Here is a 27306-nt window from a genome sequence, read left to right as displayed (position 1 = left end):
ACCTTTAAAGATTTCCACCCCTTTTCTCCTCCACTTTTCTTTCTTTCTTTTTCTTTTTTTTTTTTTTTTTTGGTCGTGCCATGCAGCATGTGGAATCTTAGTTCCCCAACCAGAGATTGAACCCATGGCCCCTCCAATGGAAGCACAGAGTCTTAACCACTGGACCACCAGGGAAGTCCTTCTCCTCCACTTTTCTATTTTCAATTTCACTATTTGCCTCTTTTTATGCTGTGTATTCATTATCAAATTATAGTGGTTATAGTTATTTTTAATAGTCTTTCCCTTTAACCTGTATCTAAAGTTAAGTGATTAACATACCATTCTAATATGGAATTACAGTTTTCTAATTCTGTCCATTTTTCTCCTTTACCAGAGTATTTCATATGTCATCATCTCGCTTTTTGGTTCTTTCATTTCAGTTGGAGAACTCCTTTTAGTGTTTCTTTACAAAGCAAGTCTAGTGGCGCTGAACTCCCGCAGCTTTCGTTTGGCTGAGAAAACCTTTATTTCTCCTTCACTTTTGAAGGATAACTTTGCCGGATAAAGTATTCTTGGCTGGCAACTTTTATCTTTCAATAATTGGAATATGTCAGTCCACACTCTCCTGGCCTGTAGAATTTCTGCTAAGAAATCTGCTGATAGGCTAATGGGGTTTCCTTTGTAGGTTACTTTCTCTTTTCCTGTTGCTGGCTTTAATATTCTTTATCATTGATTTCTGAAATTTTCATTATAATGTGTCTTACAGAACATCTTTTTGCATTGTGGTAATAAGGTTTTCTATTAGCTTCATGTACTTGTATGTCCAAGTCCTTTCCCATCATTCGGATGTTCTCAGCTATTATTGTCCAATTAGTTGTTCATCAGAGGGGAGAGAAGAAAAGAAAAACTCAACTATTATGATGCTGACATCATTCCCCTAATGCACTTTAAATTTGGATTCTGCTACTGATAGCTGTGTCTTAGCAAGAAATCATGTGGAGTATGAAATTCTATAATACTCATTTTAATTCAACATTTTCTTTATTAAGTATATAAAATATAAAACCTTAGATTTAGTATAAAATAACAAATATTTTATACTTTATTACAACTTTCCCCAATTTTAAACTTATTTACTACTTTACAGTTTTTGTCCTCTGCCTGTTATATAATTGTTTCAGTATGTTTTAGCTTAGGCTTTCTAATCATTTTTTGGTCTAATAATGTTCTATCTTTCATGTATGAAGATAATAGAAGGAAATGTGCTTTGAGGTATTTTTTCACAGAATTTATGCACTTACAATGATGCTTCTATTTATTTTTGCTTACTAACCTAGGTGTGTTGATGTGATTGACTGAATTTAGGAGAACAAACTGTGTGGTCTTGAACTATTGTAGGAATAAGCTTATGTACTAATACAGTTTTTTTGGTACAACAACCCTGTAATAAGTCCTCAGTTTGGATTTACTGTTGTTAAGTGTCCTTGTTATTCTTCTATTTTTTTTAAGTTTTTTATATCACCATTTAATATTTGGGGGTCTAGTACTAACCTTTGAAGTCAAGAGAATAAATAGTATATCTTGTGCCACACTCAACAAATGTTCTAAAATAGACACACTTTTTTCTAACACTAGAATTTTATAGGTTATTGGTAGATTTTACTTTTTTCCTATAAAATGGTGGGATGGATAACTACTGGAGAGGACAGTGAAAAAACGAGTAACGTAAGAAAAGAAGCACATCCTTATAATTCAGGATGCCAAAAAGTGAGGAAGGCAAAGCTATTATTGAAGACTAGATGAAAAAGTCAGTCTGGTTCTAACCTTATTAATTTGGGACACAGTGTTCCATATTGTAATTTTGAAACAAATAGAATTTGATTACATAAAATGGTGCATTAATATCCAACATACACTAGAATATTATACACTTCAAATTATGCTATTTTTCTGTTCCTTTTTTCAAAGACCATTCAGTATTATTAATTTCTAAAGGTAATTAAATAGCATTTAAAATATTAATAGAAAAAATAGATTTCAGGAGAATATGTGCATTTTATTCAGTTTTAATTAATCCTTTAATATGTTCTTCATAAAATTTGAGTCTTCTTGTGGGATAACTGTGACCTTGTATTCTCTCCCTTTTACTGTTCATTACCACTTCTAATTTATGTGGAGAAAGCACAGGAAATTAAGCCAAAATAAGTTAATTTTACTGTTTGTTACTCGCACTAGTAAAATTACCCGTAAGAAAAAAAAAATATGATGAAGTATAGCAGGTATAACATAGGGAAAAGATCCATAAAGGAGGAAGTGACCAGTAATTCATGATAGAAAACATACAGGTTAGGCAGAATATTTACAAATATTAGATATAATGCAACAAAGTGAACTAGAAAATTTAACATAAAGACATTCAAAACTTGTAATGGTATTAGTACTTAAAGTGTGATGAGTGGTGATATTTGGTTCTAAACAAACATATCTAATAGGAAGGTAAGGAGTAGCAGTGCATGTTAAATGTATTTACAAATCCATAGGCCAAAATGTGGCTGTGCTATGAAAAACAGTGTGTAGAGATTGAGTGAGAAATTTATATTGGATTATATTACAGACTGGACAGTATGGATGATGCTTTCCTAATGGAGAGGTAAAACAGGATATCTATATCAAACTAATAATGAATGTCCTTTTATTCCTCCCCACTCCAATTTAGTTATTATGTTGAGCCATTTAAAATTACTACTTCTATTTGTAGAAAATGGTTGAATATCAACAATTTCATATGGTTCAATCCATATAAGAATACCCCCAAAACACCTTTAATGTTACAATTAGCATATGGGGAAGGAACCTATAGATTTATTAAAAAGGAATAGATGGAATAAATTTATAACTAAAATGTAAGTGCTGGGGATAATTATATTTTGCTTTAGTCTTCTCTATCAAAGAGGAAGATCTCTAAACTGTATAAAGGATAGAGCTAGCATGGTTAAAAGAAAAGAAAACCCAAGATGCATGAGTACCTGGCTGCTTTAAGAGTCCCAAATGAATTAAGTCACAGTATACTAAACCAGTTTTCACTGGCAGGTATTCTTTGTGAAATCAGAGGAGACAAGAGAAATGGAAATGACCAATGGACAAGTGTACAATAAGGGAACAAAGAACAGATCTTTAAATTATTGATCGGTGAACTTAGCTTTAACCCCAGGAAAATTTTAGACAGGCTTATTTAATAAGTGGTTTGTGTACTTTTAGAAAAGAAGGAGGTGATCACTAGAACCTTAAATACATTTACTAGAAAAGAATGTTAAACTAACTTTAATCTGACTATTAGATAGCATAAGGCAGCTGTTTTAGAAAACTAATGTAGTCTTTGCAATCTTAAATTGCATTTATAGAGGCATAGCTGGAAATAATCCCCTGTACTCTGTGCTGATCAGACCACTGGGGATATTTTGCTCAGTTGTTTTTTTTTTTTTGGCCGTACCACGCGGCATGTGGGATCTTAGTTCCCTGACCAGGGATTGAACCCGCACTCCCTGCATTGTATGTGTGGAATCTTAACCACTGGACCATCAGGGAAGTCCTTGTATTGTTTTAAGAGGCTCAGACATTGATGAACTAGAGACTTACCTTACCAGAAAAAAGCAACCACAGTAGTGTTTATGGTGAAAGAATGCTTTTTTGTATAGGGAATAATAGGAAAGAAAGGTGTTTGTAAATTATGGCTGTGAGTAATATAGAGGAGACCTCACATGTTGAGAGAAGACTTAAGGCACAAATGATAGCTATCTTTAAATATTTCATGGGTTACCATATAACAAAGGGATTTGACTTTTTTTTTAAGTGTAGCTCTCAAGGGCTAAACCTGTGATTCTCTGGAACTTGGAGGGAAAGAAATTGAGCTCAGTGAAAGGTAGAGTCTCTGCAAAATTAGAGCAGCTCAACATATAAATCATTCATTTTTGAGAAATAATCTTCTCTTTACTAGAAGTGTATAGGCAGAGGCTGAATGGCTATCTACCAGATACATTATAGAAAGGATAATTTTGTGGGGAGGGAAGTTGGACTAGAATTGGTAGTTCCCAAATTTGGCACAGCATCAGCATCACTTGCAGAACTTATTAGAAAAACACATTTTGAGAGATATATATTTCTGCAGATCACTTCATTAAAGTATCTTATTCATTCCTGCAATTGAGTAAACGATGAAAGCTTTTGCCCAGTGGAATAATGTAAATTCCACAAGGATGGGAATCTTATTTGACTCGTTTATAAGTTGTATTCTAGTATCTGTCACAGTGCTTTAGCTCATAGTAGGTTGTCAACAAATACCTTTTAAAGAGAGAAAGCAATTATTCCATTTGTAGCTGTTTATTAATCTCTGTGACTTAAAAAGTTTATAAAATACACTGAATAAGTCTTATCTTGTTATTACTTGAATCTTTAAGCATTTTGGTCTCTTGTTGGGTTAGTTCATATATCATGTTTTAGAGAACAGTTTGGAAACTTATCCTACAAAGATTTAAAGAGAAACACTTAGGAGACATAGTGGATTCTGAATGTAATATTTCGTATTTAAATACATTTTATATGTATGTATATTTGACTAGTTTATCTACTAATTGAATTTGTCAGCATTGCTAAATACAAAGAAATTATTGTGACATCAAAGATGTTTTTCTCAAAAGTTCTTAATGTATTTCAAGACAAGGTTGGCATGTTCACATCAGTACTCAAGAGAAAATGCTCTGTAGCTGATTGTTCGAAACTGACTATTACCGTATCAGCTCCCCAGATAGAAAGGTGTCATAATTAAGGTGTACTATTTTTCAAGGTTGCCAGGTCCTTAACAACAGTGGATGGAGAAGCAGGCATTTTGTTCTGACTAAAATTATGTTGATTGATTGCCCCGTTCTAACCAGTGTTTTGAGGGTTGTATTGTCATTTCACTTTTGTAACTTTGAGAGCTACATTCCTTAGTAAATTGAAGCTGAGATAACGTTTACTCTTTATAGTGTTTTTGAAATACTTAAATAAGTAATCAAGGTAATTAATTATATATACTAAAACTTATTACATACCTTTGAAATACAGTAGATTTTAGAAAGCTTAATATTGAGATTGCAATAATGAATAGTGGATATATTGGCATAGGATTGTGGGATTTTTTTAAAAATTTATTTGTAGTTGTTTCTCATTAATACTTCCTTCTACTTTGTTAGGGTGAAAGTTTAAATTGCTCATCTCTAATCTTGCATTCTGCTTATAATAGAAGAAGAAACAATGCATTCAAATAGTACATTTGATAGATATTTATTTTTTATTTTTTTTAAAAAAGGGTATATATTTTATTTTATTTATTTATTTATTTGCTGTGTTGGGTCTTTGTTGCTGCATGCAGGCTTTCTCTAGTTGTGGCGAGCAGGGGCTACTCTTCGTTGTGGTGCACGGGCTCAGTAGTTGTGGCTCGCAGGCTCTAGAGCACAGGCTCAGTAGTTGTGGTGCATGGGCTTAGTTGCTCCGTGGCATGTGGGATCTTCCCCGACCAGGGATCAAACCCATGTTCCCTGCATTTGCAGGTGGATTCTTAACCACTGCACCACCAGGGAAGTCCCTTATTTTATTTTTGACTGTTTTATTTTTATTTATTTATTTTTTAATTGACGTATAGTTGATTTACAATATTAGTTTCAGGTGTATAACTGATTCAAAAATTTTTTATAGATTATACTCCATTTATAGTTATTATAAAATATTGGCTATGTTTCCCTTTGCTGTACAATATATCCTCATAGCTTATTTATTTTATACATTTTAGTTTGTACCTCTTAATCCCCTATCCCTAACTTGCCCCTTCCCCCTTTCCTTTCCCCATTGGTAACCACTAGATTGGTTACCAATGGTCTATTCATATTTTCTATTTCTTCCTGGTTTAGTTTGAGGAGATTGTACATTTCTAGGAATTTGTCAATTTCTTCACATTGTCCACTTTATTGGCATATAGCTTTTCATAGTAATCTTGATAGAGACATTTAAATACAACACAGTCATAATTGTGTGTGTGTGTCCCTTTATTTTATTACTACTTTTGAGGAAAGGAATTACTACTTTTGAGAAAAGGACTCTAAGCATCCCTCTCCCCCGAAGGAGCTATATAATATTTATTCTAGAAGAATGAGATCTACTTTCTAGTAAAATACTCAAGGATTGGTCAAAAGTGAACTCTTTTTAATTGTATTTTTAAAGTCAGTTATCAGCCATTACAAATTTCAGAAAATGTTCTTGATAAAGGATTCTTTAGAGATGTAAGAAAAGCAAAAAGCATCAGTACTGAAAAAGAGTGGCTAAATGGAGAATACATGCAAAAGAGTGTTGACAGAACTCCTTATTGTATATAGAGCCTAAGACCTGTTGACATTACCAAATGACTGAGAAAAATGTATAAATATTATCATCTCAGGTGCTATATGAATAAACAAAAATCGCTGAGATAGGAAAGAAGGAATATTTGATGATCCTGCTGTCGAATATGCGATATACCATATATAGGAAGTTTTTGAATAGCTGTTAGTGGACTAGAGAACCTAATAGAAAACTTGTGTTTAAGATAAAAATGTATTATTAGAAGAGTGTTAAGTGAAACTTAAAAAAATCTATACTTTTATCACAAAGCAGTTGGTTTCATTTTTCTTTCTAGTCTTTATACATATATGTATGTGTTTTTTGTATAATTTAAATCATAATCTACTTATAAATTCATATTTTATATTTTTTGCTTTGTAGCTCCTAAATTGTCCCACATTGATGGAGTTTTCATATTTTAATTATTAATTTTTACAGAATAGTCCATCATATATTCTGTAATTCTGATTCTTTCTCTATCTCTGCTTTTCTGATATTTTTCTTCATATTGATGGTGTTTTTTGTTTTTAAACTTCAAACTGGTTTTCAACCAGGGGCAGTTTTTCCCCAGGAGATGTTTGGCAATGTCTGGGGATATTTTTGCTTGTCACAAGTTGTTGTTGGTGGGGTGTTAATAGCATCTGGTGGGTAGAGGCCAGGTATGCTGCTAAACATTCTACAATAGACAGACAACCCCCACAACAAAGAATCCTCAGTCCCAAATTTCCAAAGGCCAATAGTTCCAAGGTTGAGAAATCCTTCCTTAAAAGTAACACACCTTTTCCTCTATATATTTACAGAATATGAATGTAAAAAAAGCAAAGCAGAAGTAATGGTTGATTGTTTCAAGGAACTCAGAGCAGTAAGAAATGTTTGACTGGAGAGGGAAGATTGCTAAAGTCCAAAATTTACGGTGCCTGCTCTTCCCATCTTAGAGTTGTGGCCATTTCTAGAGGTTGACATGGGAAGCAACTGCCAAAAAGGAAACCTCTTACCTAGTACTGATACTTATGGATTTTCCACCATTATTTATTCAGCATCTCGACATAAATATTAAGATTTCTAATGTGTTCTTATGATTTGCATTCAAAGTTGGATTTTTCTATTCATCATTCAATTTTTGTCATTTTATCAGTTTGAGATGGCCAGTGGATCGACCGTTGCCTGAAAAAGACTTCATTGCTCTTAAGATTGAGATGTTGAAAGGTTTCTTATTTTTGATTGTGGCATGCTTCTAATCGTACTAATCTAGCTACAACTCAATTCTTGCCTTAATTTTGCCTTGTTTCAACATAAAGCTATTATTATTTATACTATATTATTATGAAGTATGGTAAAATTTTGCCTTGCCTCAAGGTCACTCTAACTTTTAAGGCTTCTATGTTTTGATTAAAATATAATATGTTGGATGCTGAATACTTTCAGTGTATAAGGGAAGACTGGTGGAATGTCACAGAGCAAGTAGGTGCTTGTATATCCTTATAGGGAACAAGATCTTCGTTTTAGGGAAATGAGTAGAATCCAGGTGGTATTTGGAGGAGAATTTTGCAGATTTATGCTTTATTCTGGCTGCTTTTTAAGAAAATTAGAACACAAAACAAACAAAAAAGGAGACAGGATCTAAGATGACCTTATAAGAGATGAATTCTCAAAAGTTCATTGATTAGAGGGAGAGTCTATAGTTTCTGAAACCAAAAAGGGGGAGAACCTATAGACAAGTCTAGAAAGGATTGTTTGTTACTGAAAATCTATGTGGTGTTATAGTTTCCTTCCTCTTTTTACTGTATAAATCTCTTGTATTACTCTTGAATTTTTAGGCGCAGCTGTTTACAGGGTGGATGGGTGTGAGAAGGTAGGACAGGAGTTCATAAAATTTCCTATATACATTTTAAGATGTATTATACTTAACCAAATACCGTTTTTATTCTAAAATTCTTTCATGTTATGGTAAGATTTACCTATATATATTTAAAGTTACAGTGTCTTTGACTGAAGTATACCAAGAAAGGCAAAATGGGATTGTACTTGGGAAACCATAGTAAGGTAAACAGAAAATCAGACTTCTGGGATTTGAAAGAAGAGTACTCTTAGTGCTTTGTGGTAGTGAACTTGAGTTCATAAAATCATGAAATGTGTGATGGAATTTAGACTTCTCACAGCGTAGAATTGCCATGGTGTGTGTACCCTGTTTTGTTTCATCATAATACTGATGATTTAACTTCATGTTAAATGTAGTTTTCACTTTTAGGTTTTAAGAAGTGAATCCCCTGTTTTCTGTTTTTCAGTGAATATCACCTCTGCCAGGCAATTAACCGGATGTAGTCGCTTCAGCCATATTTTCCCTTCATCTGCTTACCAGCACATTAAGATGCATAAGAGAATTCTGGGGCACTTGTCATCTGTCTACTGTGTAGCATTTGACCGAAGTGGGAGAAGAATTTTTACAGTGAGTTTAAAATTAATGATACTATAGCATATTAGAGATTTACAACAATGGAAGCTAGGCTTCATGGCATTGAATTATGCTTTGTAAGCAGTTCTTCCTTTTTAGACACATGCATGCAAGAAAAGATGAGTGGAAATTGAAAATCTTTTCTCTTTCTATATAAGTAAATGGATGAACTATAATGACCTATATTTGGGAAATCTAATTTTAAAAAAATAAATCTTCAGGAGGCCTTATATTCTAGAGGTGGTTAATTTATGTGAAACAAGTTTATCTACTCAATTGGTTTCATTCCCTTTTAGCAAACATTTATTAAAATGCATTTTCTATTGGTGCCAGTTCTGCTTAATTAATGATTACATCATCCTTATAGTTGAATAGTTGAACTACATGTTTAGTAATGAAGATTACAGTTATTGTATATATCTCTCTTTGAATTCAATAGTAATTATTTTTAAAATTGGATTGTTAATAACCAGATCATATTGTGTGCTTTAGAGTACAAAATTGTAGCACACTAATATTTCCAAGTAAAGGCTTAGTCTCATTGTTTCAGTACTAAGTTAATGTAGAAGTGTAGGTACTGGCATAATTTTCTTTTTAAATTCCTAGGCTACAACAAAGGAAGTGGTTTGTATTTTGAGAAGTTCGACTTCTTGGAGTTCATTACAGACTCTTCCATTGATGTTTTCATGACTCCAAAATGCATCACCTAAGTATATGGGTGTTGATGATGATGATGATTTTCATCTTTTTATAAACAGATAATTATTAAATAGCTTATCTACCACAGTAGAATTGCTTTTTACTATTTAAAGCTCTTGAAATTCTCAGTAGGAAGTTCCACACAATATTCCCCAGAGATTATTAACAAAGTCTCATGTTTGCATGTAGATTTTAGGTTAAAGTTTTAAGTATTTATAGAGAAAAAAATATTCAAGCAATTAAGAAAAAAGGCTGTCAGGTGTAAGGAAAGAAATAATGACAGAGATAGTTAATGCCAAATCACTCAAAAGTAAAAAATATTTTGAGTTGTCAGGATTGGTAGTAGTTTTGAGGAGTTATTCACATATGCCATTATCAGTTTGGACAGTGCTTTGTCAGTGCTGTCATTTGGACATATTTTATATTTTCTACTCGCTCCATGTTACATGAAGAAAAGAGACTAAAAAGTAAAGGCTTAGAAGTAACTTAATAAAATTCTCCTTTGTTTTTGCTTTTTCTGTGGGGGGAGGGGGCGAATTTCTGCTTTATTGTAAATCTTCTGTCCTTTTGTGTTGCTGTAGGGTTCAGATGACTGTTTGGTGAAAATTTGGGCAACAGATGATGGGCGCCTTCTTGCTACACTTCGAGGGCACTCTGCTGAAATTTCTGACATGGCTGTTAACTATGAAAACACTCTCATTGCCGCAGGCAGCTGTGATAAAGTTGTAAGAGTGTGGTGTCTTCGAACTTGTGCACCAGTTGCAGTCCTTCAGGGACATTCAGCTTCTATTACTTCCATACAGGTAAGAAAAATAAAAAGATACCTCTAGTAGATGTAATAAGAATGAGAATTCTCTTGTTTTTTGTTACATCGTGTGGATTATACAAAGAATGGCAACAGAAAAATATTGATTTCTTAAGGGCTTTGTCCTTACCTTGCAGACAGGTATTTTTTAAAGTTCCCTTTTCATATAAATCTGTTCCCTTTAGAAATAAGTAAAAAGGTCATTGAAAAGTTTTTTCAAATGTAGTGTAAGACATCTTCTTTATCTCATTTGTATTTGTGAAGAAGGGAAAAGACGGAATTGCCTTAAGGAACAACACCAGTACCTTTTAGGCAGGATATAAGTAGCTTCTAATTTGAATATTGGCATACTTTGTGTTAATATTTAATGCAAAATGTTTATCAGGTCAGATTTTGTGTGTGTGTGTGTGTGTGTGTGTGTGTGTGTGTGTGTGTATGTGTAGTTTAATATTAGGGAAATTTTTATTCTTAGTTTCAGTCATTTCTTATTTCAACTAGATGTTTGACATACAGTACATTGAGTTTTTAAATATTTGTCCATATAGTGTTTTTACCAGATGTTGGTAGTGAAAGTCCTGGATACTCCCCAAAGAACTTTGTTCTCTTCTTTGTGTTGACAGCAAAACAGAGGAATCCTTCTGACACTGTCTTTTATTTTGGTCAAGCAGGTTACTTTTGTGGATGAGATAATTACTCCCATTCACTTTTCTTTGTTCTTTAATCACTAATAAATATGCCAATCAGTTTTTTGTGTGTTATTTAAATAATATATAACCTGTTTATGAGGCCCTAGCAAGAATTAGATTCAACATATATTGGATTTGAACATTTTTATGTCAAATTTTTGATTAGTTGAAATTATTTTTTGGATTTTGTTTTGGAATATTACTAGTTACTTGTGTTCCCACCATCCTATCTGACAGACTGTTTCTGGAATTTGGAGATAGTCTCATACAACATAAAAAATATGAATATTTGTTTATACTGGAAATGTTTATGGAACTGTTTGGCTCCTTCATAGTTTCATTTGCTAGTTTCTGTCTCATTTGATTTATGTGTGTAAGTGCCCTAGAGATCCATGGACCTCTTTGTTGTTGTTTTTTTGTTCTACAAATGAATTTTTTTTTTTTTGCGGTACGTGGGCCTCTCACTGTTGTGGCCTCTCCCGTTGCAGAGCACAGGCTCTGGACACACAGCCTCAGCGGCCATGGCTCACGGGCCCAGCCGCTCCGTGACATGTGGGATCTTCCCAGACCGGGGCACGAACCCATGTCCCCTGCATCAGCAGGCGGACTCTCAACCACTGTGCCACCAGGGAAACCCTATTTTTAAAATTTTTAATTTAATTTTTATTTATTTATTTGGCCATGCTGAGCGGCTTGCAGGATCTTAGTTCCCCGACCAAGAATTGAACCTGGGCCATGGCAGTGAAAGCTCCGATTCCTAACCATTGGACTGCCAGGGAATTCCCTATTTGGGATTTTTAAAGCTCATGAGCATGCTAGAGACCCTGGTTTGATTTTCAACCTTTTCCTGTGTCCCAGGTATCAGGAGCCTAGTGGCTTTTCCCTTCTCTGATTCTCTTCTGAGGACCTGTAAAATACTGAGAGTTAGAGCCTGAGAATCCTACATGATAAAGACCATCAGATAGTAGTCATACTTTAAATTGGCAACTCAAGTATATTTTTTAATCTCTTTTTTCCACAATGATACATACAGACATTTGACCTATTTTATGTTATCCATTAAAACACATGAAGATGATTTAAATTTAAGAATGGCGAAATTTCTATCATACTTCATTGAAATTAAAGTAAAATGTTAAAACCCAATACTTAGACATTAACTTCCTTATCACTGTTTTAGACTTACTTCTGATGCATGCCTTTTTCATGTGAACTATAAAAAATTTATATGGTTGCTATATAAGCGTGTATTCAGCAGATTTGTAATGGTTTAACTAGTAATGACTTTGTTTTTCTCCATTAAAAGTAGTAAAATAATAATATTAAAGTGTGATGTTGAATAATTTTAAAACAATTATCTTTAGGGCTAAAATATTTTATCCTAAATTCAATGAATGACTTTTCTAGTTTTTTGATATTTTCAAATTTTATAAGGTATTCATTAATCTAGGAAATTTAAATAACTAATTTCTTGAAACTGAAATTAAGCTTGAACATGAAAGGTTTCTATTTTAATTAATTTTTTTTCCAGTTTTGTCCATCAACTAAAGGCACAACCAGATACCTCACTTCTACTGGTGCTGACGGAACTATCTGTTTCTGGCAATGGCATGTAAAAACAATGAAGTTTAAGTAAGTTTAAAATTGGGTTAGAAATTTTTCTTTATCACTTTGAGAGATTCTTGATAGTCCATGTATGTAAGTATATAAATTTATATATGTATGAGTGTGTATGTACATATCCATACCTACTTCAATTAGATGTTAGAGATTTTAGAATAAATTTTTTATGAAACCAATGTTGAAGAGACTATTTAATTTATACACAAAATTTTGATAAGGAGTATTTGTTTCATTTCTTACTCTGGTAAGAACACTTTGAACCTTTCTTCATGATGGTAGTAAGTAACATGGTAATTTCTTTGTAAAGCTAACATAATTATACTGATAGCATAAAGTATATTTGTAAGTTTAAATGTATTTTTAACTTCAATAATGGGAATAGTACTTACTACTTCAGTTTTGTGGTTTCTATAATATTGATGATAAATCTGTCAATATCTAGCAGTGTGCTAAAATTCTTGCACGTTAAATGAACATGATGAAAAATAAAAACATTTTACTTTTCTCTTAGAGATCGCCCAGTGAAATTTACTGAGAGATCTAGACCTGGAGTTCAGATATCTTGTTCATCTTTCAGCTCTGGTATGTGTAAAAATTGAATGTTTTGAGTATCTAAAATATTGAATAATCCAGTTATAAAAGATTTTTCAACTGTAAAATATTTTTTAATTTTGTGGAGAAAAAATGCATATGTTTGAGAATTAATGGAAACATGCTAAAAATGTGAACCATATGTTATAATAGACAGACCTTTGTAGACTCTAATTAACATGTAATAGATTTTGAGTTGTTTTCTTATTTACAATTAATATGTTTTTATATAATACAGAATTTAGTTGGTAAAAAGTACAGCCTTCCCCCAATACTCATACACAATTCAACACTAAAATCCTGCCCTGACTTTTCAGAAAACATGTACAGTGGCTCCATGTAGAAGACATGTTCACAGTATGTAAACAGTGCTTTTCTACTGCTAAGGATTATGTGCTGGTTAACCTTTTCTTTTTTGTTGTGGTAAAATATAACACGAAATTTACCATTTTAAGAACTTTTTTTAAGTGTACAGTTCTGTGGCATTAAGTATATTCACATTGTTCTACATACATTACCACCATCCATCTCTAGAATTTTTTTCATCATCCCAAAAGCTGCTGAGTTTTCACACTCAACTACTGTAGCCACTATACAGAGAATTGTAGATATAGGTTATTTTATAAATAATTTTGGAACATTATGTTTTTACATAAAATATGAAGAAACGAATTCCTCAACGCTTTTAATGTTTATGATCCAAAGGCCTGTATTTAGTGTATAGTTGGTGGATTTTTGTTGGGTGAATGGTATAGTTGTTCTTTAAATATTCCTCTTGTTTTTCTTGAATTTTACTTATTTTTCCTCAGAAATGTTAATATGTCTTTAATGGTTAGAAAATAACCTTATGTTTCTTGAAGGCTTTTTAATTAGCAAGGTAATGTATAACTAAGGAAGCCATCAGAGGGTTTTTAAAATTCTTTGGTACAATGTTTGTTTGTTTTTTAATCCTCTAGGTGGTATGTTCATTACAACAGGTAGCACCGACCATGTGATTAGAATATATTATTTGGGTTCTGAGAGCCCTGAGAAAATTGCTGAATTAGAGTCACATACGGTAAGAACAAAATGAGAAACTTAAATATGTTGCTTTCTTTTTAAACACCCCTGGAAAATTGGTTTTATTTCTTTTTTTCCGATCTCTACCCTAATTTAATATAGATTGGTACTGAAACCTATATGGTAAGATGTCTCTTTAGTAATGAAGATCAGTGTGAAATTCTGGATTTAGTATGGTTGTAGTATTTAAGACAATTTCTATCTGACTGTATGGGAAGGGAAAAATATATATTACAGTAATAATTTACAAAAATCCTCTTCTAGCTTGCTTTATTTTATTAATTATATAAGTGTTACTTCGAAGCCTATACACTTATTAAAAGACACATTACAGTATGTCTTAGGAAAAAATTCTTTTTACTGAATTTAGCTCATTGATCTTAGTTTGATTATTTTGAGAATGCCATCAGACTCCTGAAATCTAATCCCATTTAGTTATCAAAAACATCCTTCCATACAGGGGACAATTTTATGCTGGGGTGACAGCCATTGGTGCCTGGCATTTTTCCTCCCAAGCTCTTTCCACTCTCCTGTGACATTTTCAGGAATCTTGGAGCCACTACTGTTTATTCATATCCCTGTGTACCTTTCACTTCTTCCTTCTGTTTATTTCCTTACCTTCTCCAGGTAATTATTTACTGTTGAATATGGGAGTATTTCTGTTTCAGCTCACTGTATATCTCATGTTCCTCATTGTCAAAGCTGCATAGTCAGCATTTGAAAGTACTCAGCTTTACAAGTCTTACTGTTACTGTTCCTACTACTATTGACCCTTTATTTGGAATAGTATTAGTACATATCAATAAAACACACATAATTTCCCTGAAAGATGACTTTTAAAAAAAGATATTTTGTGAGTTCCAGAATCAATCATGTTCCTGAAATTTGTAGTAAAAGAGACCCCTGTTAGAAACCTTTTCCTTGAGCTTTTGGAAACAGCCTCCTGCTTTTGTCTTACCATATAAACATAATTGGATATTCTCCTTATGAAAAGTTACTGAACCTAGCTGAGCTCTCACCTTGCTGTTACTTATTCCTAGATACTAAAATCCTGGAATATTATGTAAATTGTGAAAGAGAAAAACTTAGGAAATATATAAAGATCTCAATCTGAGACTATCCAGTGGGAAAAATCCACTTGTGCTAGAGCACACAAAGGAGGCATCTTTACAGTTACCACCCAAGCAAGGTGTGTATACAGTGCAGTCAAATTTATTGAGAGCTGAGAGAGGAGGAGGTAATAAATGAATGGGAAATAATTGAGGGGGGGGAAGATGAAGAAAAACTGATTGGTAGGGTTTTTTTGGCAAGGGCCCAGCTAAGAAAAAATCAGAAAACTTAAACATTCCCTGTTGAAATCAGTGGCGGCTGTTAGTCATTGAAAGTAAGATGTCCTTCCAGAACATCTAAAATCAGTTATTGCAACTGGCAGTGAGAATCCCGAATCTGTCAGATAAATACTCAGTGAAATCATGGAACAGTGTGAATCACAGATACGTCTGAACGTATGAAGACGGTTTAATACGTTTTTAAAATGAAAAAATAAATACGAAGACATTTAATATCTGAGCTTTTTATTAAAAATTAAGTTCAAATAAAAAAAAATTAAAAAATTAAGTTCAAATGTAGTTCAATAATTGTGGTTTGTCAAAATGTTTACAACATTTGAAGGTATATTACTATAATATAATCACTACAATGCACATCATATTTGTAAAAGTATAGTTTAGTCATTGTAAAGGAAGGTTCAAACAACAGTATCTAAATTATAGAACCTAAAGACGGTCAAATGAATTCATTGTAAAATAATTAAATAAACCATGTAAGAAACAGGACATTATTGATTTGTTTTCTAAAATTAAAAAAAAACGTTAAGTGAGGAATTTAATTCAACTACTATTAAATGAATTTTTTTTAAGTTGGCGTTTTAGATTAGTGTGCTGTCTTATTATGGGGAATATAATAAACTATCATCTATTCAGAACTATCTGTCTCTTGAGATTATGGTTTAGAAACAGGTTTGCTTATGTCTGGTTTGTCTCAAATTACTGCTGATAAGTATTCCTCCTTAGTTAATGTATTGTTTCAGCCTTCATTAATTTTTTAAAGAAAATTAGAGGGTTTTTTTAAAGAAAATTATAGCATTAAAAAATCTACTCCATGATACATTCATATGTGAATATGACGGAAAGAGTACTTTATTCATTTTAAAAATAAATTAATTCTAACCAAAAATCTGTTGTTTTATGTTTTAGGACAAGGTTGTTGCTGTTCAGTTCTGTAACAATGGAGACAGGTAACTATGTAGTACATATCTATATAAACAGATGTTTCACATATTTTACCTGTATTTCTTCAGAAAACACTACTTCTACTACATTTTTTTTTCTGTCCAGTCACTTAGGCTGAAAGCCCTTGTCTGTCTTTGATGACATGCTTACCCCAGCTCTTCTAAGCTCCCATCTAAGTAGTAGCCATAGTCTATCAGTTCTTCCTTTATTAGTGATTTTCCTTTTTCCATTTCTGTTATCACCCATCTTAGTCAAGAATTCCATTATTTGACCCATTACCTTCAGTTTTCTTTTCCCTTCTAAATGTATCTTGTCCATCTCTGTCAGATGAACATTGCCCTGTTCAGAAATCTTTAGTGTTTTCTCTTTGTTTATAGAACTCAAATGTTTTAGCCTGGCATTCAGAATTCTCTTCAACTTGACTTAGACCTACATTCTTTTCTTATCTACTATTACCCATTTAAATACTTAGATCCAGCCCAATTGATTTAGTCATCATTATTATTACATCCCATATACATTCTGTTATCCATTCTTTCACTTATACTTTACCTCACACCAGAAATAATCATACCCTACTTCCTTTCACTCCTTTTCTATCCCACCTATGTCCTCCCTCTCCCTTCTGCTCTCCTTCCTTTTTATTTTCCTTCTCCCTCCTGTCTCTTTTTCTTCTCTAAGTTCTATCTTCCTTTTAAGGTTCATACCCTACCTGAAGCCTTTCCTGACTGCTTGAGATTTTAGCTGTCTTTTCTTCCTTTGAGCATCTGTATCGCTTACTGTCTTTACTACTCATATGATACACAATTTCCTATGTCTGTAAACTCAGAAATTATATACAGGTATTCATGTACCCTCTCAAATGTCTGGTCCCCAGAAGGTGATAATCTTCTGCCCTGGCCTAGAAATTGACCTAGAATAGATTTAAAAATTCAACCACTTAGCATAAATTTGTATCCTTATCTGTCTATAAAGACTTTATATGGGTGACCATGTTTTATTATTAAATATTTTTCAAACACTGGGTGATTACTATGATGAATGTGTTCATCTTTGTTAAATGCGAGAGTAAATAATGATGGTCCACAAAGAGTGATGTTTTTATTAGGAATGAAAAATCCTTAAAATAATTTTTAAGTTGGTTTATTGCACCCTACTGAGCTATACACTGGAAGGTTTGTACAGCTACTATTCTTTCATTCTAGGAGTATATGAATTTTTTAATTCTTTGCCTTTTTCCTTAAATGAGAAGCATTATTTTATCTTAATTAGTTATGTGGCCAGTAAATACATCAAAAGATGTCCAATTTTACTAATAATCAGAGAAATACAATTTAGAATAACAGTAACAATTTTTTTCTTTCAGAATGACAAGATATTGAAGAATGATAACACCCGATATTGACAAGGGTTTAGGGAAAATAGACACTCCCCCACAGCCTTGATGATACTGTAAATTGTTTTTAAAAAAACTTTTCAGGGAAATAATTTGGCAGTATGTCAAAAGCTTTCAAAATGTGCCTACCCTGAAGGGGGAATATAAGGGAGAAAAGATTCAGGAAGAGAGTATAAATTCTTCATGAAAGAGTCCTTTATACTGTTATACTAGGAAAATGTCATTGATTTGACAGCTCCCAGTGTGTGCCTCTGTGGCCAAACCTGAAGTTGAGACAGAATAAAGCTTTTCTTTCTTTAAAAAAAAAATGTGCCTACCCTTTGACTCAGCAAAGATATATATATAAGGTTTTACAAAGATGTGTATAGAGATATTCATCACAACATTATTTATAATGGCAAAGACTGGAAACAGTAAAAATATTCATCATTAGGAGGTTGATTAAATAAATTTTGATACATCCGTATTGTTGAACATTTATTGAAAGTGATGGTAGTTTTTATATTTGTAAACATAGAAATATATCTACAAAATACAGTTGACCCTTGAAAAGCATAGGTTTGAACTGTGCAGGTCCACTTATGCAGATTGTTTTTCAATAAATACATTAGGGAAAATTTTGGAGATTTGTGACAATTTGAAAAAACTCAGACAAACCATGTAGCCTAGAAATATCAAAAAAATTAAGAGAAAGGTATGTCATGATTGTATAAAATATATGTAGATACACATATAACACACAAAATAAGTGTTAGTCAAGTGTTTATGTTATTGGTAATTCTGGTCAACAGTAGGCTAATAATATTTAACTTTGGGGGAGTCAAAATATACACGCAAAGTTTTGATTGTGTGGCAGTGTGGGGGTCGGTGCCTCTAATCCCTACATTGTTCAGGGGTCAAACTGTACACTTAAAGAAAAACATTATAAAACATTATATGTAGTGTAATTCTATTTTCCATAGGGGGAATATCTAAGTATATATATATGTCTTTAATAAAGTCTGAAAGAATGGAAACTAAATTATGAACAGTGATAGATTTATAGGTTAATGAATGTATTTTTATAACAGTTTTATTGAGATATATTCCACATAAAATTCAATGTTTTTAGTATATTCACAGGGTTGTGCAACCTTCACTACGATCAATTTTATTTTATTATTTTTTAATTGAAGTATATTTAATTTATAATACTGTATTAGTTTCAGGTGTACAACATAGTGATTCAATATTTTTATAGATTATACTCCATTTAAGGTTATTACAAAATAATGGCTATATTTCTTCATGCTGTACACTATATCCTTGTTGCTTATCTGTTTTATACATAGTAGTTTGCATCTCTTAATCCATATCCCTAGAACATTGTCATCACCCTAAAAAGAATTCCCATATTATACCCTTTAGCTTTCAATCCCCAATCTTTTTACACCTCCACCCTCAGCTCTGAACAACCATTAATCCACTTTTTTGTTTTTATAGATTTGCCTATTCTGGATGTTTCATATTAATGGACTCATACAATATTTGGTCTTTTGTGACTTTTTCCACTTAGCATAATGTTTTCAAGATTCATCCATGTTGGAGCATGTATCAGAATTGGAGTCCTTTTTGTGGCTGTCCAGTATTCAATTGTATGGATATACGACAATTTGTTTATCCATTTATCAGTTGATCGACATTTGGGTTGTCACCACTTTTTGGCATATAATGAATAATGTCATGAATATTCGTGTACAAGTTTTTGTGTGGACTTATGTTTTCATTGCTCTTGTATATTTATGGGGGAGTAGAATTGCTGAGTCATATGGTACTGTTTATCATTTTGAGGAACTGCCAAACTGTTTTACAAAGTGTACCATTTTTATTCTCCGCAGAAGTATATGAGGATGAATGTATTACTTTTATAATTAGAAAAATAGTGATTTCCATTTTAGAGGGAGATAATAAGGATATTTTAACTGTTTCTTTGCAGTTTAAGATTTGTTAGTGGAAGTAGAGATGGAACGGCAAGAATTTGGCAATATCAGCAACAAGAGTGGAAGAGTATAGTGCTAGATATGGCTACTAAAATGACTGGGTAAGATTGGATGTTAGATATTTTAGTGGTTCTCATATGGTATAGTATGTTTTACATTATTGAATTCTATTTAATTATGAAAATAAATATCTTTTTAATTTGGAGTTAATTGGTAGATGTGAAGTTTGCATCTGTATATAGTCTCTAAGCACTATTGCCTTTTGCTGTTGGTGGACAGATTGGATGATAGGAACATAGCTGACTCATTGAAAATTCTGGTCTCTTGTGATCCAAAGGTCTCTGTGCTTTACTAATGCCCATATAATCATTCTCTGCCCTGATTTTGTATGAGTCATTTTTTATATCTATTTATACTATTTTCTACTTTGAGGATTGCCCCTATTAAATGTCATCGTATGTTTAGATATTTCTCTGACTTACTGAGGATACCTTTATGTTTCATATTGCTAACATTCCTACTTGACATTATAAATACAATTAATCAGAATTCTGTTTCATCATCTTCACTGTTCATTGGAAGATATATAATTCCTCTTTAGGATACTGCAATTCCTTTAGGGTATGACCGGGAAATTAATTATCTTCCCATTAATAACAATATAGAACCAACTTTGTGGTCATAGTCAGTTACTGATAATGTCATTCAATTAAAGCAAAAGTTACTGAATTTCTTACTGCTTTTTTATAAGACCTTTTAGTTTCAAAAATGAATATTTAAGAATAAAATGTCCATTATATGGTTTCTTCATATTTTCTGGTAGCCAATCTAACCTTGTACTTTATTTTTCAAGGTATCTGCAGATTCCTTTCTAATTTCACTTTTTTGTTCTCGTTCTCATGTAACTAACTACAAAATTTTTGTCATTTTGTGGGTTTTTTTCTCCCTAAAATAAGCTTATGGGTATTACCCTATGTGTTACTCTTATTATTTTATTTCATTAATAGTTAAAAGTATAGTTTAGGAGTTTTTAATTTAAAAAGTTGCATGCTCCTGGAGAGATTTTTGCCATAATTTGCTCTGTTAGATGCACCTTTGTTCAAAATTTATGAACCTGATATCATTTTGTTTAGGAATAATTTGCCATCTGGAGAAGACAAGGTCACTAAACTTAAGGTGACTATGGTGGCCTGGGATCGCTATGATACCACAGTTATTACTGCAGTGAACAATTTCCTTTTGAAAGTATGGAATTCTGTCACAGGCCAACTTCTTCATACTTTATCCGTAAGTACTCTATTTTTGGAATAATTAAAATGGTCAAAAAGGGCATTATTCTAGAAGACAGGAAATTTAAGTGTTCTAGTTTACTTTCTATGGCTTACTGTCCTTTGGAGAATTAATTATTCAAGGTACCTCTGTTGACATATCAACAAAATAGGGATGGCACATGGTGTAGCTGCTAAAAGCAAGTATGAAAACTTCTTAAGATCCTTTCCAAGTCTGATATTTATTTACGCATTATGTTATCATATGTGGTCAAGGGTATGTAAGTTATTTTGTTTTTAGCGTGAGTTGGGATTTTTTGTTGTTAATGTTTTAAGGGTAGAGCTGACTTTATTTTAACAAGGGTAACCTGTATTCTACCTTTGGGGATTAGTTTATGCAAGAAGTAGAGGTAAGAGGAAGAAGTAGGAGAAAATGGTGTCTTTCCTTCTTTCTTTTAAAAAAAGGAATTTGTCATAGTTGAACTCTACTTAAAAGCCTATTTCCTATCTGCTTCAATTATCAATTCATAAGTACTTTCAGAAGGGCCAAGTGATTGCCATATGGTTTACACAGTAGTAAATGATAGGGACTAGATACCAATTCTCATGACTCATTTCTTTGTTGTATGCCATAGTATCATCCTTATTTGATGCCTATGTGAGATAATCTTTTCTAAGACCTCTGAGGTTTCTAAAGATTAGTTTAATTTTGGGAGGATTTGCAGTTGATCTTTCATATACCTCCCAAGTCCTCCTTCCTAAGTAAAACCCTAACACTGTGTTAGGGGAGTTTTAGATTCTTCCTTTTATCTGTTAAATCAATACTTATCTCATTCTGGCTCTCCCTGTTCCCTGATACAAGTTTCTATTAATATGTGTGGAAAAACCTATACTGTTTGCTTTATTACTTACTAGGAAATGTTTGTCTATGTCAGCACAGTCCAATAAAAATATAATATGAGCCATGTATATAATATTAATTTTCCTAGTAGCCACAATAAAAAAGTAAAATGTAACAGGTAAAATTAATTTTAATATATTTTATTTAACCTAGTATATCTAAAATAGTAACATTTGAACATGTAATTAATATGACATATTAATGAAATTGTTCACATTTTTTCATACTAAATCTTTGAAATCTAGTGTATATTTTACAATTATAGAACATCTCAATTTGCACTAGCCACATTTCAGATGCTTAGTAGCCACATGTGGCCAGTGGCTGCAGGTCTTTATCTCTAAAAATCACAGCTTCAAAGGCCATGATGTAGCCATTGGTTTTATAAAATTCTGTCTTAATAAATATCTTAATTTAGAGTTCTCTTTAGTGGTACACTTCCCATGGGCTGACTCATGGGTCATCTGTTTCCAGTGAATTTTAATGAAGAAATTTTAGAACAGACTATTTTTAGTCCTTGTAACAGTCAAATCTGCTTAGTTTTGGTATAGAATTTATGTTTTATGTGTTAACAATTTGTATGTCAGGGTCTTAACTAGGACGTAAAGTTCTTCCATTCAGCAAATACTTACTGAGTATCCACTGTGCCAACTGTTGAGTTAGGAGTAAATGTTAAATTAAAGGGTCCCCATCCTCCTGGAGTTTACAGCTTATAAATAAATTTTTAAAAAAGAAACAAGCATTTAATAAATAAATGCTAAGAAAGAAAAGTGCAAAGCAAGTTTCTAATAGGATGACCAAACCTGGTCTGGCAGGTTCAGAAAAAGCTTCCTGAGGAAGTGAAGTTTGGGTTAAGATTTGTAGCTCTCAACCTAGATGTCACCTCCTTGACAAGGCCTTCCCTGATCAAACAATCTAGAGTAGCCTCCCAGTCATTGTCTTGCTTTATTTTCATCATAGTGTTTATCACTACCTGATATTTTCTTATTGTGTTTATTTGTTTGTTTATTTTCTGTCTCAGTGTGGTCAATAAATATTTGGTAAATTACACATGTGAGAAGGTTGAAAGGTCCCTCTAAGAAGAGGAAAACGCATGTACAAAGGTCTTGAGGTAGAAAGGAGGAGAAAGAAAGCCAATTTTTGGCTACAGCACAGAGAGCAGAAAGAGTGTCACCCCATAGGACTGGAGAAATGGACAGGGGCCAGGCCATACAAGGTCTTGCAGGATCTATCCTGAGACCAACAGGATACCATGAAAAGGTTTAAAAGCAAAGGAATAGCATGCCTTTGCTATTGCTTTTGAAAAATACCCTGTAATTCTAGCAATAGAGTAGACAGAATAGATTGGAATGAGATAAGAATGACTCTGGGTACACTGTAGGATTCTGTGATAGGATGGGCCATGATGATAATTTGGATTGTGTGGTAGTGGTGGAAATAGAGGTGTGCTTGATAAATAAAAATAGGGCAGGTGATAAATCTTAAGACATTACTGAAGCTGACTAGGTTTTGTTTCCCATGACCCAGTGACTATGTCATTTTGGCCAAAAATGCAACCCCCTATTTAAAAGCCTCTCTTTCCTAATGTACATTAATGTAGTTGTATTACTATCATTTGAGTTTAACAGTGTAATTTTATTATTTACTGGTTAGGAAACTGAGAAAGTATTTACTATATCAAATTGGATATTCAGCAAGAGATTTTGTTATGATAAATAAATAAGATCTTTGGTAGTCATTGGGAAAAAGTTTTGTGATGATATTTATTGTAATGGATTTTACCTCCTCATCTTCCACTTTTCATTTTGAGCCATTCTGAAGTTACTTTTATATTTTTGTCCATAATGGTAATATGGTAGGATATTCTATTTTTGTATACAATGATTTGGGATAAAATGCACTTTTTAGGTTCACAATATATGATCATTTCTAGAAGCCCCTGATGTGTAATATGCTGACGTGTTCCTAAGTAAAATCCAATTTCAGGATGTCCTGCATGTTTTTCTAAGACTTTGAGCCTATTGTTAAAGATGTACTCTCCAGTCAGGAGTTTAGGAAAATCAACAATGATCTAAATCAGGTTTTGGCAAACTTTTTCTTTAAGAGGCCATATAGTAAATATTTTAGGCTTTGCAGGCCACATATGGTCTCTGTTGCATATTCTTTCATTTTTTACAACCTGTTAAAAAATGTAAAAACCATTTTTAGCTCTCAGACTGTATGTCCAGAAACATCCCGGGGCTAGATTTGGCTTGAAGTTTATAGTTTGCAGACTCCTGTTCTTAGGTCTATAGAGATACTGATATTACTTGATTTATTGTCAGGGGAACATATGAGCATTGGTTTTCAAACTTATTTTTTTTTAGCAGCAAACCCATTTTTCAGATAGCATATTAGATGAAACCTTCAACTATAAAATAGATAAAGGTAAAAAGGACAAACTATAGCTTGTTTGAATATATCATGGGGCCTCCCACGATACAATATGAATACCAGTGATAGAGAGTGCTGGATGAAGAATAATGAAGGTTTGTCTGTTATCACTATGTTAGAATTGGGTGTTAATAAAAGATTCTGTTTGTCACATATTTTGTAACCTTTTAATAGCAGAGTCCTAGAAATAAGAATTCCACTTCAGGGACCTGGTTAATGAACTGTAACTGATTTTGACTGTCTTTATTTTAAACACCTTTTCAGGTCTTCTCTCTATTGAATATTTTATGAAATCAGCATTTAAATATATAAGGAACTCTAAACTGTTTCTTATAGAATGCATGTAGTAAATGCTGTTAAATTTGCATACATGAATTCATCTGAATCAGATTGATAGCATACTCCCGAGATCTTTTAACCAAATAAGCCAGATACTCAGTGTTGCTTTTCATTTTTAACATTGATTTTGTCACAGGGACATGATGATGAAGTATTTGTTTTGGAAGCACATCCATTTGATCAAAAGATCATACTTTCGGCAGGTCATGATGGGAACATTTTTATTTGGGACCTTGACCGGGGGACCAAAATTCGGAATTATTTTAACATGGTAAGGTAAATCTATGCTTAGTTGATATTAAAGCAGACTTCTCTTATGTGACAACTTGGTAATTAAAGTATACTTAGTGCCAAGGAACCTCTTGTCATCTGTTTAAATCCATGTAATAACTTAGAGAATGACTCAAGACCCAAGAGTAAGGCCAGTTGAGAATTATGCCTTTCAGGGTGTCTCTGTTATTGTGGTGTTAGCACCTTCCAAATTCTTGTTCCAAGCTCTTAATTCTAGAAACTCAAATTTAATAAGCATTTGGAGCTAACACTAACCAAAATCACAAAAAATGTTAATGTTTAAACTATAATCCTAATTAATGAATCACAACAGTAACTGTATTGTATCTGTCTCTGGTAAGCCCCATATAGCTTAGTTAGTAATCAGAAAGCTGTTTGGCACACATGGAATTGGAGATATGGATACTTCTAAGATATATTTCATACAAACTATGGAAAAATATGGTGAGCCATTCTCTTCTTCCAGTAGAACACCCTCCTGTGGTGATGGGAATACTCATATTCACCATATTTAGTGTTCCTTTCTGAAGAATAGTTCTGACTAAACGTTTCTAAATTGTTGGCCTTTGAGCTCCCTTTTATAGGCTTTATACAGATTCAGAGTGTTAATAATAACCCTCTGCCTTGTGTCAGTGAGATTGATTTGTGTACTTTAATTTTAGGATGGTTCTTTTAAAACTTGCATTACAATTTAAATATGAAGATAATATCTTGACTTTGCTGAGATAGTGCCTTTGTCAATTTGGTTGTGTTTAGGTCTTTTTTATTCTCCTCACTCATTCATGCAGTTCTTCTTCAGAAATGACATTGCTAGTAATGTTTGTTGCGAAATTCTCCCTAATTTCTTTTAGAGCTTTACTATTACAGTAGGGTTCTGGCTACAGAAGTCAGAGAGTACATTGGCATGTTGATGCATCACAGAATCCAAGATATTAGCAAGCAGAAGCTATTGACCACTTATTATTTTAAAATTACCTCTTAAGATGACTTAAAGTGACTTTTTTAAATTTCAGATTGAAGGTCAAGGCCATGGTGCAGTGTTTGACTGTAAATTTTCACCAGATGGAAACCATTTTGCCTGCACTGATTCTCATGGGCATTTGCTGCTTTTTGGATTTGGATGCAGTAAATACTATGAAAAGGTTAATATATTTAATTTTTGTTGTAGATTGCAATTTTTTATTGTATCATTCATAAATTTTATTTGAAGTATTCCAGTTAATAAGGTCACTCTGTGTCAATAGATATAAAATAACAAAGTCACCTTTTTTGGTAAAATTTTTCATCACTGACAGAACATAAAGCTTGGCAGTTCAAATTACTATTAAGATATAGGATGATGTAGATATAAAAATTCATTAGGAGGGACTTCCCTGGTGGTGCAGTGGTTAAGAATCCGCCTGCCAATGCAGGGGACATGGGTTCGAACCCTGGTCTGGGAAGATCCCACATGCCACGGAGCAACTATGCCCATGCGCCACAACTACTGAAGCCTGTGCTCTAGAGCCCATGAGCCACAACTACTGAGCCTGCGTGCCACAACTACTGAAGTCCGCGCACCTAGAGCCCATGCTCTGCAACGAGAGAAGCCACCGCAATGAGAAGCCCGCACACAGCAATGAAGACCCAACGCAGCCAAAAATAAATAAATAAAATTTAAAAATAAATTAAAAAAAATTCATTAGGAAATCCTTTTGCTTAGAACATATTCTCTGTACTGCCTTTTAGGTGTAATAAGAGAACAATTTTACCAGATTACATCCTCTACTTATCCTAAGTTGGGAATAAACAGCTGGTGACTGAATGCTTATTTTCTTGCTTGGCTAGTTTACCTATTATTGATCTTGTTAAAATACTTTGGAAGCTAACTTAATTGGTTTCTTATATTTTAGTAGCTGTGACTTTAGGATAGATTATAGAATCTTGGAGTTGGAAAAGAGCTTAGAATCTTTGAGTTCAGCTCAATACTTGTATCACCTTTGAGTGTCTTTCATGCAATTGATATTTACCTGCCTCACCATTTATATTATACTCCATCTATTCTTATTTGAATACAAATAAGCAAGAAAAATAGTTATAAAAGTTTGTATTTTTTTGCAACTTAAA

The 27306-nt window shown here is 32.9% G+C and overlaps 1 protein-coding gene across 5 annotated transcripts in view; it reads left to right on the top strand.

The window, feature by feature from the left end:
• The window catches only part of BRWD3 (bromodomain and WD repeat domain containing 3), a 125627-nt gene that overhangs the window by 36278 nt on the left and 62043 nt on the right, over positions 1-27306 (top strand). For 4 of the 5 annotated variants that reach the window (XM_004280450.4, XM_033406928.2, XM_049705077.1 and 1 more), the window contains 10 exons: positions 8673-8833; positions 10120-10341; positions 12561-12661; positions 13164-13234; positions 14200-14300; positions 16558-16598; positions 19965-20069; positions 21102-21255; positions 25046-25180; positions 26214-26342. In XM_004280450.4, the coding sequence (XP_004280498.1) occupies positions 8673-8833; positions 10120-10341; positions 12561-12661; positions 13164-13234; positions 14200-14300; positions 16558-16598; positions 19965-20069; positions 21102-21255; positions 25046-25180; positions 26214-26342 (1220 nt within the window). The remainder of the gene's footprint in view (positions 1-8672; positions 8834-10119; positions 10342-12560; positions 12662-13163; positions 13235-14199; positions 14301-16557; positions 16599-19964; positions 20070-21101; positions 21256-25045; positions 25181-26213; positions 26343-27306) is intronic. The other variant, XM_033406926.2, reaches the window with a different exon arrangement.

Source organism: Orcinus orca, chromosome X, assembly GCF_937001465.1.
Source record: "Orcinus orca chromosome X, mOrcOrc1.1, whole genome shotgun sequence".
Lineage (NCBI taxonomy): Eukaryota > Metazoa > Chordata > Mammalia > Artiodactyla > Delphinidae > Orcinus > Orcinus orca.
This window is presented reverse-complemented; position numbering and strand designations above follow the sequence as displayed.